The following is a 12,784-nucleotide window of genomic DNA, read 5'->3' as shown; positions in this document are numbered from 1 at the left end:
GAGGTTAGAATGATTTGACTAAAGACATAAAGGGAAACATTACGGGTTGAAAGAGAGAGAATTTTATGGACAATAGACAATAGGTGCAGGAGTAGGCCATTTGGCCCTTCGAGCCAGCACCGCCATTCAATGTGATCATGGCTGATCATTCTCAGTCAGTACCCTGTTCCTGCCTTCTCCCCATACCCCCTGACTCCGTTATCCTTAAGAGCTCTATCTAGCTCTCTCTTGAATTTTGGTTGATTGGAGAGTTTCGGACTGTCCCTCATTCGTAGGGTAGTGTTGTGTGGTGTTCAATGGCCTGATGGCTGTCGGGATGAAGCTGTTCTTGAACCTGACTATTCTTGGATCGATTTGTTGTTGGATTTTGTATCTTTTCATTTCTCAGGGTCCACCTGGGTCGTTTGATTTCCTCCTGCTGATGATGGCGGACGTCAGACACGATATCATCGAGCTGCAGGAGCGGGTGTTTGGGGAACGTCGCGGCATCACGCTCGACACGCTGCCCCTGCACGCCCAGGACGTGGGGTCAGGCCAAGAGGAGATGTTTCCCACAGAGTCCTCCAGTCACAGCAGGTGACCAGGTCTCTGCTCCACCCAACGCGCCTTGGTCTCATTGTGTAGGAAAGTAACTGCAGGTGCTGGTACAAATCGAAGGTATCGCAAAATGCTGGAGTAACTCAGCGGGTCGGGCAGCATCTCTGGAGAGAAGGAACGGGTGACGTTTTGGGTTGAGACCCTTCTTCAGACTGATGTCAGGGGGGCTGGACAATGAAAGGATGTAGTTGGAGACAGGAAGACAGTGGGAGAACTGGGAAGGGGGAGGGGATAGAGAGGGACAGAGGAGCTATCTCAAGTTAGAGAAGTCAATGTTCATACCGCTGCCCAGGCGAAATATGAGATTCTGTTCCTCCAATTTGCGGTTGGGCCTCACTATGACACTGGAGGAGGCCCATGACAGAAAGGTCAGACTGCGAGTGGGAGGGGGAGTAGAAATGCTGAGCCACCGGGAGATCAGGTTGGTTAAGGCGGACTGAGCGAAGGTGAAACGATCGCCGAGCCTTCTCTCCTGAGATGCTGCCTGGCCCGCTGAGTTACTCCAGCATTTTGTTGCACCATGGTCTCATTGTATTCTTCTGAGAGTTAGTCAGATCAATCTTCGGTTTCCTCCCACATTCCAAAGACGTACAGGTATGTAGGTTAATTGGCTGGGTAAATGTAAAAATTGTCCCTAGTGGGTGTAGGATAGTGTTAATGTACGGGGATCGCTGGGCGGCACGGACTTGGTGGGCCGAAAAGGCCTGTTTCCGGCTGTATATATATGATATGATATGATATGATAACATCCATGGATCGTGCCACAAACTACTTGTCAGGACAAAGTGAATGTACTATGCTTTGCTGACACTTGTTTCAAAGAGGGAAAGTTAGCCTCCTCTCCCCACGTTAATCCCAATAACATACGTCCTTTATCACTCCGTCCTCTATTGCTTACCTCAATCATGAAAAACATCATCCATCCTTGCAAAGATTCACTGTGTATCTTCAGGTTCGTAAGTCATAGGAGCAGAATTAGGCCATTCGTACCAATAGACAATAGACAATAGACAATAGGTGCAGGAGTAGGCCATTCGGCCCTTCGAGCCAGCACCGCCATTCAATGTAATCATGGCTGATCATTCTCAATCAGTACCCCGTTCCTGCTTTCTCCCCATACCCCCTGTCTCCGCTATCCTTAAGAGCTCTATCTAGCTCTCTCCTGAATGTATTCAGAGAATTGGCCTCCACTGCCCTCTGAGGCAGAGAATTCCACAGATTCACAACTCTCAGACTGAAAAAGTTTTTCCTCATCTCTGTTCTATCGTGGTTGATCTATTTTTCTCTCTCAACCCCATTTTCCTGCCTTCTCCCCGTAACCTCTGACACCCTTGCTATCCAAGCATCCAGTTCCTCACCCACCCTGCATCTCACCTGTTGATGTTTCATCCTACAATCTGGATCTGATTCTGACCCAAAGCCTTCTCACTACCCGCTCTCTCTTAGACCACATCTTTGGTCACTTCTACCACCAAATCCTGTACAAATGATCACTTGGAATGTCTTATTTTGCTGAAAGTTTGTTGTAAATAGCCGCTAGCTGACTTATGCTCCTGATGGGTGGTTACTATCATTCTTAGCTCAATGGTTCGCACTCTCTAAGAGATTTAACTCACTGCAATCAATCCCACCACTAACATTTCAATGTATGTTTTTACAGGCTGATATTTTAACGCAGAATATGCCCTCAATTACATGTGGTACTGAGTCCATGTTACATTTCACACGATGCTTTAAGGAGGTTATTTACTGTGGACTTGGAACGCGCAGGCAGTTTCCGAAAACTTGTGTATAAATATTTCTTTGTAAAGTATATGTAGAATTTTAGATTGTCACAGCCCCAATGGACGTCTTTCACCCAAAGTAGACACAAAGTGCTGGAGCAACTCAACGGGTCAGGCAGCATCTCTGGAGAACATGGATAGGTGACATTTCGGGCTGGGACCCTTCTTCAGACTGATCCTATCAAACACCTCCTCCACATGTTCTCCAGATGTACTGCAGTTACTCCTGCACTTCGTGTCTAATTCTGTAAACCAGCATCTGCAGTTGCTTGTTTCCAGGTCGTTCACCCACATTGTGGTGCATGAACGCCAGTCTTCTTTGGAGTTTCTGTTTCACGTCTGTTTTAACATTTGCAATTGCAAGTCCACTTCAAATGTAATTTGTTGGAGAGCCATGTCGTGACATTTTCAGGAGCATTGTAAATGCAGAGGATTTATATGGAAAAGATCTGCACAATTTACATTACTAGGCAGTTCCTGATACAGAGTTCAAAAGCTGCTTGATTTTTAGTATTCAAATGACTGCACAACCCTCTGTTATATTTAACAAAAAGGGCTAGCCCATTTAATAAAGTAGACAAAAAAAGTAACTTTGTGTGTGTTCATTAAACTCTCAGCTCTACAGCGTGGAAAGAGGCCCTTCGACCCATCGAGTCCATATTGACCATCGATCACACGTACACTAGTTCTATTCTGCACACTGGGGACAATTAACCTACAAACTTGCACGTTGTTGGGATGTGGGAGGAAACCAGAGCACCCGGAGGAAACCCACGCAGTCACATGGAATACGCACGAACTCCTGCACAGGCAGCGCCCCTTAGTCAGGATCGAACCCGGGTCTCTGGCGCTGGGATGCAGCAGTGCTCACAACGTAAGCATGTCACACAGAGGGTGGTGGGTGAATGGAACAAGCTGCCAGAGGAGGTAGCTGAGGCAGGGACTATCGCAACGTTTAAGAAACAGTTAGACAGGTACATGGATAGGACAGATTTGGAGGGATGTGGGTCAAATGGGGGCAGGTGGGACTAGTGTAGATGGGACACGGTGGCCGGTGTGAGCAAGTTGGGCTGAAGGGCCTGTTTCCACACTGTATCACTCTCTGACTCTATGGCTCAAAAAAGCTGCTGTATCTTCAAGAACCACATCTTAGTAATGCACAGGGCTTTCTTGGACAGCAGAGGCACACACACACCCCCTAGTTTCTAATTATAGACAACATCCAGTCTTAATTCCTGCTGTCACGATTTCTGATGTCAACACTTGACATTATAAATTGTTATGTCAACAGTTCCCTTTGTCGGAGTGCAATTTCAGATTCTGGTATGGAGGTGTACCTGCCCCTCATCCAACCACACCTTATACATCAACAGTATCTCGTAATTATCAAACAAATACAGGGAACTTCACTGGCTATGTACCAAATCTAATAAAGATATTTTAAAGAAGGTTATGTTCATGACGCCACCTTGCAACTTAGTTCAGTCCAGTTTAAATTTGAGATAAGGCATGGTTTCTGTTTAGGTTATTGTCACAAATACCGAGGTACAGTGAAAAGCTTTGGTTGCGTGCAAATCAGTCAGCAGAAAGGCTGATTACAATTGATCCATTTACAGTGGATAGATACATGACGTGGAAACAGGCCCTTCGGTCCACCGAGTCCATGCAGGCCATCGATCACCCGTTCACACTGGTTCTATGTTATCCCACTTTCTCATCCGCTTCCGACACACTCGGGGCAATTTACAAATTTACAAACCTGCACGTCTTTGGGATGTGGGAGGAAACCGGAGAACCCAAAGCTATGGGAGAACAGGGAGAACATGCAAACTCCAGGCAGGTAGTTGTACACAGTGGACCTATGCCCCACTGTTTACTTGTAAAATGTACAATGATGTTCCTTGCACTTCACGATGTTGCCTTCATTTCCCTGCTTCACTGCCACGCTTCTTGTCCAGGGCATAGACTGTGCATTTTCTGTATCATCTATTTCTACACTAATGTTTCATAAATCTGGTCAGCCACCACCTTGCAACATCTATTCCTTGACATTTTCAGGTGAACATCCTTTTGTGCAATGAAAATATTGTGAAACATGTGGTCCCAAGACTCAGATCCAATTGCAATGAAGTAACCATCATATACGTACTACCAAGTCAGTGCAGAATAATGAAGTAACTCAGCGGGTCAGGCAGCATCTCTGGAGCGAAGGCATGGGTGACGTTTTGGGTCGAGACCCTTCTTCAGTCTCGACCCAAAACGTCACCCATTCCTTTTCTCCAGAGATGCTGCCTGACCCGCTGAGTTACTCCAGCATGTTGTGTCTACCTTCGATTTAAACCAGCATCTGCACATTTTTTTCCTACACATCATATACTACCAAGTCAGTACAGAATAATGAAGTAACTCAGTGGGTCGGGCAGCATCACTGGAGAAAAGGAACAGGTGATGTTTAGGGTCGAGACCCTTCTTCAGACTGCAAGTCATGGGAAAGGGGAATGAGAGATCGAGACGGTGATAGAGAATAAATGAATGAAGAATGTCGAGGGTGGATGTGTAGAGCCTTTTCAATGTCTTTACACCACTGACCTTCACCCACCTCCTTATTAATGCGATCAGAAAGCATCTTGCATACCATCAGTGTCGTGCAAATGTCCACAAACAGGTTTAGGTGTATTATTATCATGTATACCAAGGCACAGTGAAAAGTCTTTGTTTTGCACGCTATCCAAACAGATCAGATAATACCATGCATAAATACAATCAAATACAAGTCAAACTCAAGTACAATAGACAGAGCGTAGGGTGCAGAAAATTATAGAGTGCAGAATATAGGATTGTAGAGCGTTGTAGTCTAGATATAGGTCTCAGCCCGAAACGTCACCCATTCCTTCTCTCCACAGATGCTGCCTGACCAGCTGAGTTACTCCAGCAAGTCAAGTCAAGTCAACTTTATTTGTCACATACACATGCAAGATGTGCAGTGAAATGAAAGTGGCAACGCCTGCAGATTGTGCTAAACTACAAACCAGAATAGAAAAAAAAATTAACACAAAAAATAAATTAATACATTAAATTAAATTAGTCCCTGGTGATATGAGAGTTAACTGTCCTGATGGCCCCTGGGAAGAAACTCCGTTTCATCCTCTCTGTTTTCACAGCGTGACAGCGGAGGCGTTTGCCTGACCGTAGCAGCTGGAACAGTCCGTTGCTGGGGTGGTAGGGGTCCCTCATAATGTTGCTGGCTCAGGATCTGCACCTCCTGATGTATAGGTCCTGCAGGGGGAGCGAGTGTAGTTCCCATGGTGCGTTCTGCGTGAACGCACTACTCTCTGCAGGGCCTTCCTGTCCTGGGCAGAGCTGTTCCCAAACCAGACTGTGATGTTGCCGGACAAGATGCTTTCTGCAGCCCCAGAGTAGAAGCACTGAAGGATCCTCAGAGAGACTCTGAATTTCCTCAACTGTCTTTGGTGTAAACCAGCATCTGCTATTCCTACCAACACAGTTTGATGAAGATATTGATAAACATGAAGTAATGACCATATATTACCAAATTGGTACATTGTGATTTGATGGAGGAACAGCTCCATGCACCTATGTTCCTATCTACCTGCCAACCTAGTCACCCTAGGTGTTAGAGGTTGCAGGTTTGGAAGGTAATGAGGACATTTTGCTCGTTCACCATTTAAACACTAGATAGTCCCTGACACTGTAGTATAGTTTCTTAGTTTAGAGATACAGTGCGGAAACAAGCCATTCAGCCCACCGAGTCCACAGTGACCAGCGATCTCCACACATTAACACTATCCTACACCAGGGCCAATTTTTACATTTATACCAAGCCAATTAACCTACAAACCTGTACGTCCTTGGAGTGTGGGAGGAAACTGGTTCTCGGAGAAAACCCACGCAGTCAGAATGTACAAACTCCTTACAGACAGGATTGAACCCGGGTCTCTGGCGCTGTAGGCACTATAAGGCAGCAACTCTACCGCTGCGCCACTGTGCTGTATTTCGATGTGGAAAGAGACAGTGAGTATTATTTGGGTAAGCTGACGGAGTCAGGCACTAATCTTCAACCACACCCAATTAAGTCATCACTGTCAAATGCTCAACATTGCAGGAACCTTGAACATGGCTTGAAGTATAATGTGTGCACATATAAACCCACAGTACGGTGGCACGGTGGCGCAGCGGTAGAGTTGCAGCCTTACAGCGAATGCAGCACCGGAGACTCAGGTTCGATCCTGACTACGGGCGCCGTCTGTACGGAGTTTGTACGTTCTCCCCGTGACCTGCGTGGGTTTTCTCCGAGATCTTCGGTTTCCTCCCACACTCCAAAGGCGCACAGGTATGTAGGTTAATTGACTGGGTAAATGTAAAAATTGCCCCTAGTGGGTATAGGATAGTGTTAATGTGCGGGATCGCTGGGCGGTGCGGACTCGGTGGGCCGAAGGGCCTGTTTCCGCGCTAAATCTAAAAAATCTAAAAAGTACATTTATTGTGATAAATATCCATGAGAACTTGCCACGTTGCTGTTAAATCCTCTAACCAGTGGTGATGCTGAAGCAACTCATGCGGGTTGTTGGGAGACCATGCAAACTCCGTACAGACAGCACCCGCAGTCGGGATGGAACCCGGGTCTCTGGCGCTGTAAGGCAGCAACTCTACCGCTGCGCCACTCTACCAACTGTGCCACTGCACTGTTAGAAATTTCAACTAAAATTCTAAATCGCGATGCCAGCAGATCACGTGGCTCTGATCTGAAGAGCGAGGATGGGGGGAGGACTGGAGAGGAGGAGGAGGAGGAGGAGAGGATCTCCCTGGCATCCAATCCACCAGTTTAGAGCGTTTTAGTTTGGTTTTAGTTTGAGAGATACAGCAAGGAAACAGGCCCTATCGGTCCACTGGGTCCGCACATTAACACTATCCTACACCCACTAGGGACAATTTTTACATTTACCAAGCCAATTAACCTACATACCTGCACGCCTTTGGAGTGTGGGAGGAAACCGGAGATCTCGAGGGAAAACCCACGCAGGTCACGGGGAGAACGAACAAACTCCGTACAGACAGCACCCGGAGTCGGGATTGAACCCGGGTCTCCGGCGCTGCATTCGCTGTAGGGCAGCAACTCTACCGCTGCGCCACCGTGCCACCCGATATTGTCAAATGTCATGAAACAGAGCTTATTTGGATGTTGTAGCGTACAATAGTTGTTCGGATGCTGTTCCTGAACCTGGACATTACAGTTTTTAGGCTCCTGCACCTTCTTCCCGATGGCAGAAGTGAAATGAGAGTGTGGCCAGGGTGGTGTGGGTCTCTGATGATGCTGGCTGCCTTCGATGGTGGGGAGGTCAGAACCTGTGATGGTCTGGGCAGTGGTCATCACTTCATGTGCTGGGTCCAGGGCAGATCTTCAGAGATGTGCACTCCCAGGAATTTGAGGTTTTTGCCTCCCCCTTCCACTGTCCCATCAATGAAGTCAGGTTTGTGGATCCTTGACCTACCTCTTCCCCTTGGTTTTCCTGACGTTGAGAGCAAGTTTGTTGTTCCGGCACCATTTGGTCAGTCAATCAACCTCCCTCCAAAATTTCTTTAGCAGATATAACTTTCTCAAGACAAGTCAAGTCAAGTCAAGTTTATTTGTCACATACACATACACGATGTGCAGTGAAATGAAAGTGGCAATGCCTGCGGATTGTGCACAAAAAAGAATTACAGTTACAGCATATAAATAAAGTTAATAAGTTACTGTAGTGTAGACAAAAATTTAGTCCCTGGAGTTATAAAAGTTAACAGTCCTGATGGCCTGTGGGAAGAAACTCCGTCTCATCCTCTACGTTTTCACAGTGTGACAGCGGAGGCGTTTGCCTGATCGTAGCATCTGGAGGAGTCCGTTACTGGGGTGGTAGGGGTCCCTCATGATCTTGCTTGCTCTGGATCTGCACCTCCTGATGTATAGGTCCTGCAGGGGGGCGAGTGTAGTTCCCATGGTGCGTTCTGCCAAACGCACTACTCTCTGCAGGGCCATCCTGTCCTGGGCAGAGCTGTTCCCAAACCAGATTGTGATGTTGCCGGACAGGATGCTCTCTACAGCCCCAGAGTAGAAGCAATGAAGGATCCCCAGAGACACTCTGAATTTCCTCAGCTGTCTGAGGTGGTAAAGGCACTGCTTTGCCTTACCCACCAGTGCGGCAATGTGCGTTGCCCACGTCAGATCCTCTGTGATGCGGACTCCCAAGTATCTAAAACTGCTCACCCTATCCACAGTAGACCCATTTATCTCCAGTTATCTCAATTAATATCACGACAAGAGTAGTCTGAAGAAGGATCTCAAACCGAAATGTCACCCATTCCTTCTCTCCAGAGGTGCTGCCTGTCCTGCTGAGTTACTCCAGCATTTTGTGTCTATTATCATTTTACAATGTTGTTTCTGATGGCATACTATTTGCACATTGTCTGTAGTATTTCCTATGCTAAAGTAATGTCAATGTTTCCAAAATCATTCAAGAGGGGTTTGGGAAGTTCAAAATGAGTCACATCAAAGCAAGTCTGTTTCACGTTTTTACACTGTGCATGTGCAGGCGTGTTCATATACATGCCCACGCAATATAAACACACATGTGCAGAATTGAATTCCATGCACACATATGCATGCATGCTTCTACATACACACCTCAAACTAAGGGCGGCACGGTAGCACAGCGGTAGAGTTGCTGCCTTACAGCGTTTACAGCGCCAGAGACCCGGGTTTGATCCCGACTACGGGTGCCGTCTGTCCGGAGTTTGTACGTTCTCGCTGTGACCGCGTTCGTTTTCTCTGAGACCTTTGGTTCCCTCCCACACTCCAAAGACGTACAGGTTTGTAGGCTAATTGGCTTTGGTTTGTATACTAAGTGTAAATTATCCCTAGCATGTGTAGGGTGGTGTTAATATGCGGGGATCGCTGGTCGGTGCGGACTCGGTGGGCTGAAGGGCCTGTTTCCGCGCTGTATCTCTAAACTAAAAAGTAAACTAAACTAATGTGACAGGAAGAAAAAAAGAAACATTGTCAAAGTGAGAAAGACCATACGGCCCCAAATCTCCTCCTCCCAACAGACCTACACACTTAAATGAAGTCTCTTCAATTTGTTCAATTTGTTGAAGGAATTTAATAAAACAAGGCAATCTAGTCGGAAGGAGATACAGAACTTTGTAAGTCTGCAATCAAACAAAAGCACACCAGATTAATCGACATTTCAATCTGTACTATTCAGCCCTGTCACGTTACATTCCACGGGTGACATCTCTTGGAAATGGAACAACATGTTTCAAAATAATTTAATCTACCTTTTTGCATCTGCTTGCAGCCGCCAAACCTATTCTTCACCGGAAAGCAGTCTGCCTTTCTCTTAAAGTTATTAACGGATGTAACTAGCTGCCATAACTAACTACCTTTCATAAATCTTCATCTTTGAATCTGCTCTGTGCTGAGAAGGGAGGATAGACACAAAATGTCAGAGTAACTGAGCGGGTCAGGCAGCATCTCTCGAGAGAAGACCCCCTTCACCTACTCTAACCTCTGAACGCACAGCCCCCCGCTCATTCTGCAGCAACCCCGACATTATCATCAAACCCCCCGACAAGGGAGGTGCCGTGGTGGTCTGGCGAGCTGACCTCTACTGCACTGAGGCCAGGCGACAACTCTCGGACGCCCCCTCCTACTCACAGATGAGCACCAGGCCGTTATCTCACAGAAAGGGGACGTACAACGAGATCTGGGTGCCCTAGTGCATCAGTCACTGAAAGGAAGCATGCAGGTACAGCAGGCAGTGAAGAAAGCCAATGGAATGTTGGCCTTCATAACAAGAGGAGTTGAGTATAGGAGCAAAGAGGTCCTTCTGCAGTTGTACAGGGCCCTAGTGAGACCGCGCCTGGAGTACTGTGTGCAGTTTTGGTCTCCAAATTTGAGGAAGGATATTCTTGCTGTTGAGGGCGTGCAGCGTAGGTTTACTAGGTTAATTCCCGGGATGGCAGGACTGTCATATGTTGAAAGACTGGAGCGACTAGGCTTGTATACACTGGAATTTAGAAGGATGAGAGGGGATCTTATCGAAACGTATAAGATTATTAAGGGGTTGGACACGTTAGAGGCAGGAAACATGTTCCCAATGTCGGGGGAGTCCAGAACCAGGGGCCGAAATTTAAGAATAAGGGGTAGACCATTTAGAACGGAGATGAGGAAAAACCTTTTCAGTCAGAGAGTTGTGAATCTGTGGAATTCTCTGCCTCAGAAGGCAGTGGAGGCCAATTCTCTGAATGCATTCAAGAGAGAGCTAGATAGAGCTCTTAAGGATAGCGGAGTCAGGGGGTATGGGGAGAAGGCAGGAACGGGGTACTGATTGAGAATGATCAGCCGTGATCACATTGAATGGCGGTGCTGGCTCGAAGGGCCGAATGGCCTACTCCTGCACCTATTGTCTATTGTCTATTGTCTAGTGTCTAGAAACTGCTCCGCTGAGAACAGAGGCTAGGTTTCCACTGCGTTTTGCTGCGTTACAACTGCTGATGTTATCGAGCATCCATGAGAATCTCAAATTTGTTTTTATTTTAAATGTTCACTCCTTGCCTCTTGGTTTCTTTGCCAACATGCCAAGTGGGTCCTGTGAGAATTTATAGAGCATTCCCTCTGGAACTCATGCCAGCTCGCGTGTCAAGAGAGTGCAGAGTTTTTAATTGTCATATGTACCAACAACGGAACAATTAGAAGGATGAGAGGGGATCTTATAGAAACATATAAAATTATAAAAGGACTGGACAAGCCGGATGCAGGAAAAATGTTCCCAATGTTGGGGGAGTCCAGTCTAAGAATAAAGGGGAGGCCATTTAAAACTGAGATGAGAAAAAACTTTTTCACCCAGAGAGTTGTGAATTTGTGGAATTCTCTGCCACAGAGGGCAGTGGAGGCCAATTCACTGGATGAATTTAAAAGAGAGTTAGTTAGAGCTCTAGGGGCTAGCGGAATCAAGGGATATGGGGAGAAGGCAGGCACGGGTTACTGATTTCTATGTTTCTAATTACATTCTTACTTGTAGCTGCTTAACAGTCCCGTAAACGTAATGCCAACAGGTGAGTATTATAATCATATTTCAATAAATCAATAACTTATGAATTTCCACGTATTACTTGTGGAAAAACAAAACCCCGCAGTGCAACAAAGACACATAGAAGTTCATAGTTTCTGAAGATAGACACAAAATATTGGAGTAATTCTGCAGGTCAGGCAGCATCTCTGGAGAAAATGGATAGATGTTGGGCATTCAACTACTTTCTATTGTCTAAAAATAGGATATGATGGATTCATCAATCGAGACTAGGATACTGTTTGTCAGAATAGTCAAAAGGTTTATATTGCTAATCGAATAGTGTGGCATGGTGGCGCAGCGGTAGAGTTGCTGCTAACAGCGCCCGAGACTGAAGTTCTATTCTGACTACGGGTGCTGTCTGTACGGAGTCTGTACGTTCTCCCCGTGACCTGCGTGGGTTTTCTCCGGGTGCTCCGGTTTCCTCCCACCCTCCAAAGATGTACAGGTTTGTTGGTTAATTGGCTTTGATAAAATTGTAAATTGACCCTAGTGTGTAGGATTGTGTTAGTGTGCGGGGATCGCTGGACGGTACAGACTTGATTAGTACAGGTGTCAGAGGTTATGGGGAGAAGGCAGGAGAATGGGGTTAGCACGGAGAGATAGATCAGCCTTGATTGAATGGCGGAGTAGACGTGATGGGCCGAATGGCCTAATTCTGCTTCTATTCCTTATGAACTGATGACTTGGTGGGCCGAAGGCCATGTTTCCACGTTGTATCTCTAAACCAAACTAAACTGTATTTAAACAGGAAGGTGATTAACGAGGCTGATTTATATTTCACAATTGTCCAAAATTACCCAAAATTGTCCCTCGGGTGCAGAATAGATAACTGTTTGATTGTAAACTGCCAATGGCAGTCTTGATTTTGTTACTACTCTGTATTTGTGTTTGTTTGCATAAAAGCATTTTGTACATCATAATAATAACAATAATAATAATAATAATAATAATAATAATAATAATAATAATAATAATAATAATAATAATAATAATAATAATAATAATAATAATAATAATAATAATAATAATAATAATAATAGTGATAATCATCATCGACGGGCGGCACGGTGGCGCAGCGGTAGAGTTGCTGCCTTACAGCGAATGCAGCGCCGGAGACTCAGGTTCGATCCTGACTATGGGCGCCGTCTATACGGAGTTTGTACGTTCTCCCCGTGACCTGCGTGGGTTTTCTCCGAGATCTTCGGTTTCCTCCCACACTCCAAAGACGTGCAGGTATGTAGGTTAATTGGCTTGGTAAATGTAAAAATTGTCCCC

General features: G+C 46.0%; 1 protein-coding gene across 2 annotated transcripts in view; it reads left to right on the top strand.

The window, feature by feature from the left end:
• Nucleotides 1-2,955, top strand: part of LOC144610809 (collagen and calcium-binding EGF domain-containing protein 1-like) — a 134,466-nt gene extending 131,511 nt beyond the window's left edge. For both annotated transcript variants that reach the window (XM_078429729.1, XM_078429728.1), the window contains one exon: nucleotides 389-2,955. In XM_078429729.1, the coding sequence (XP_078285855.1) occupies nucleotides 389-580 (192 nt within the window). In that variant the 3' untranslated portion in view covers nucleotides 581-2,955. The remainder of the gene's footprint in view (nucleotides 1-388) is intronic.
• The last annotated feature ends 9,829 nt before the right edge of the window (nucleotides 2,956-12,784 follow it).

This window comes from Rhinoraja longicauda, chromosome 38, assembly GCF_053455715.1.
Source record: "Rhinoraja longicauda isolate Sanriku21f chromosome 38, sRhiLon1.1, whole genome shotgun sequence".
Lineage (NCBI taxonomy): Eukaryota > Metazoa > Chordata > Chondrichthyes > Rajiformes > Arhynchobatidae > Rhinoraja > Rhinoraja longicauda.
Note: the sequence above shows the minus strand (reverse complement) of the source record. Positions and strands in the feature narration are given on the sequence as shown.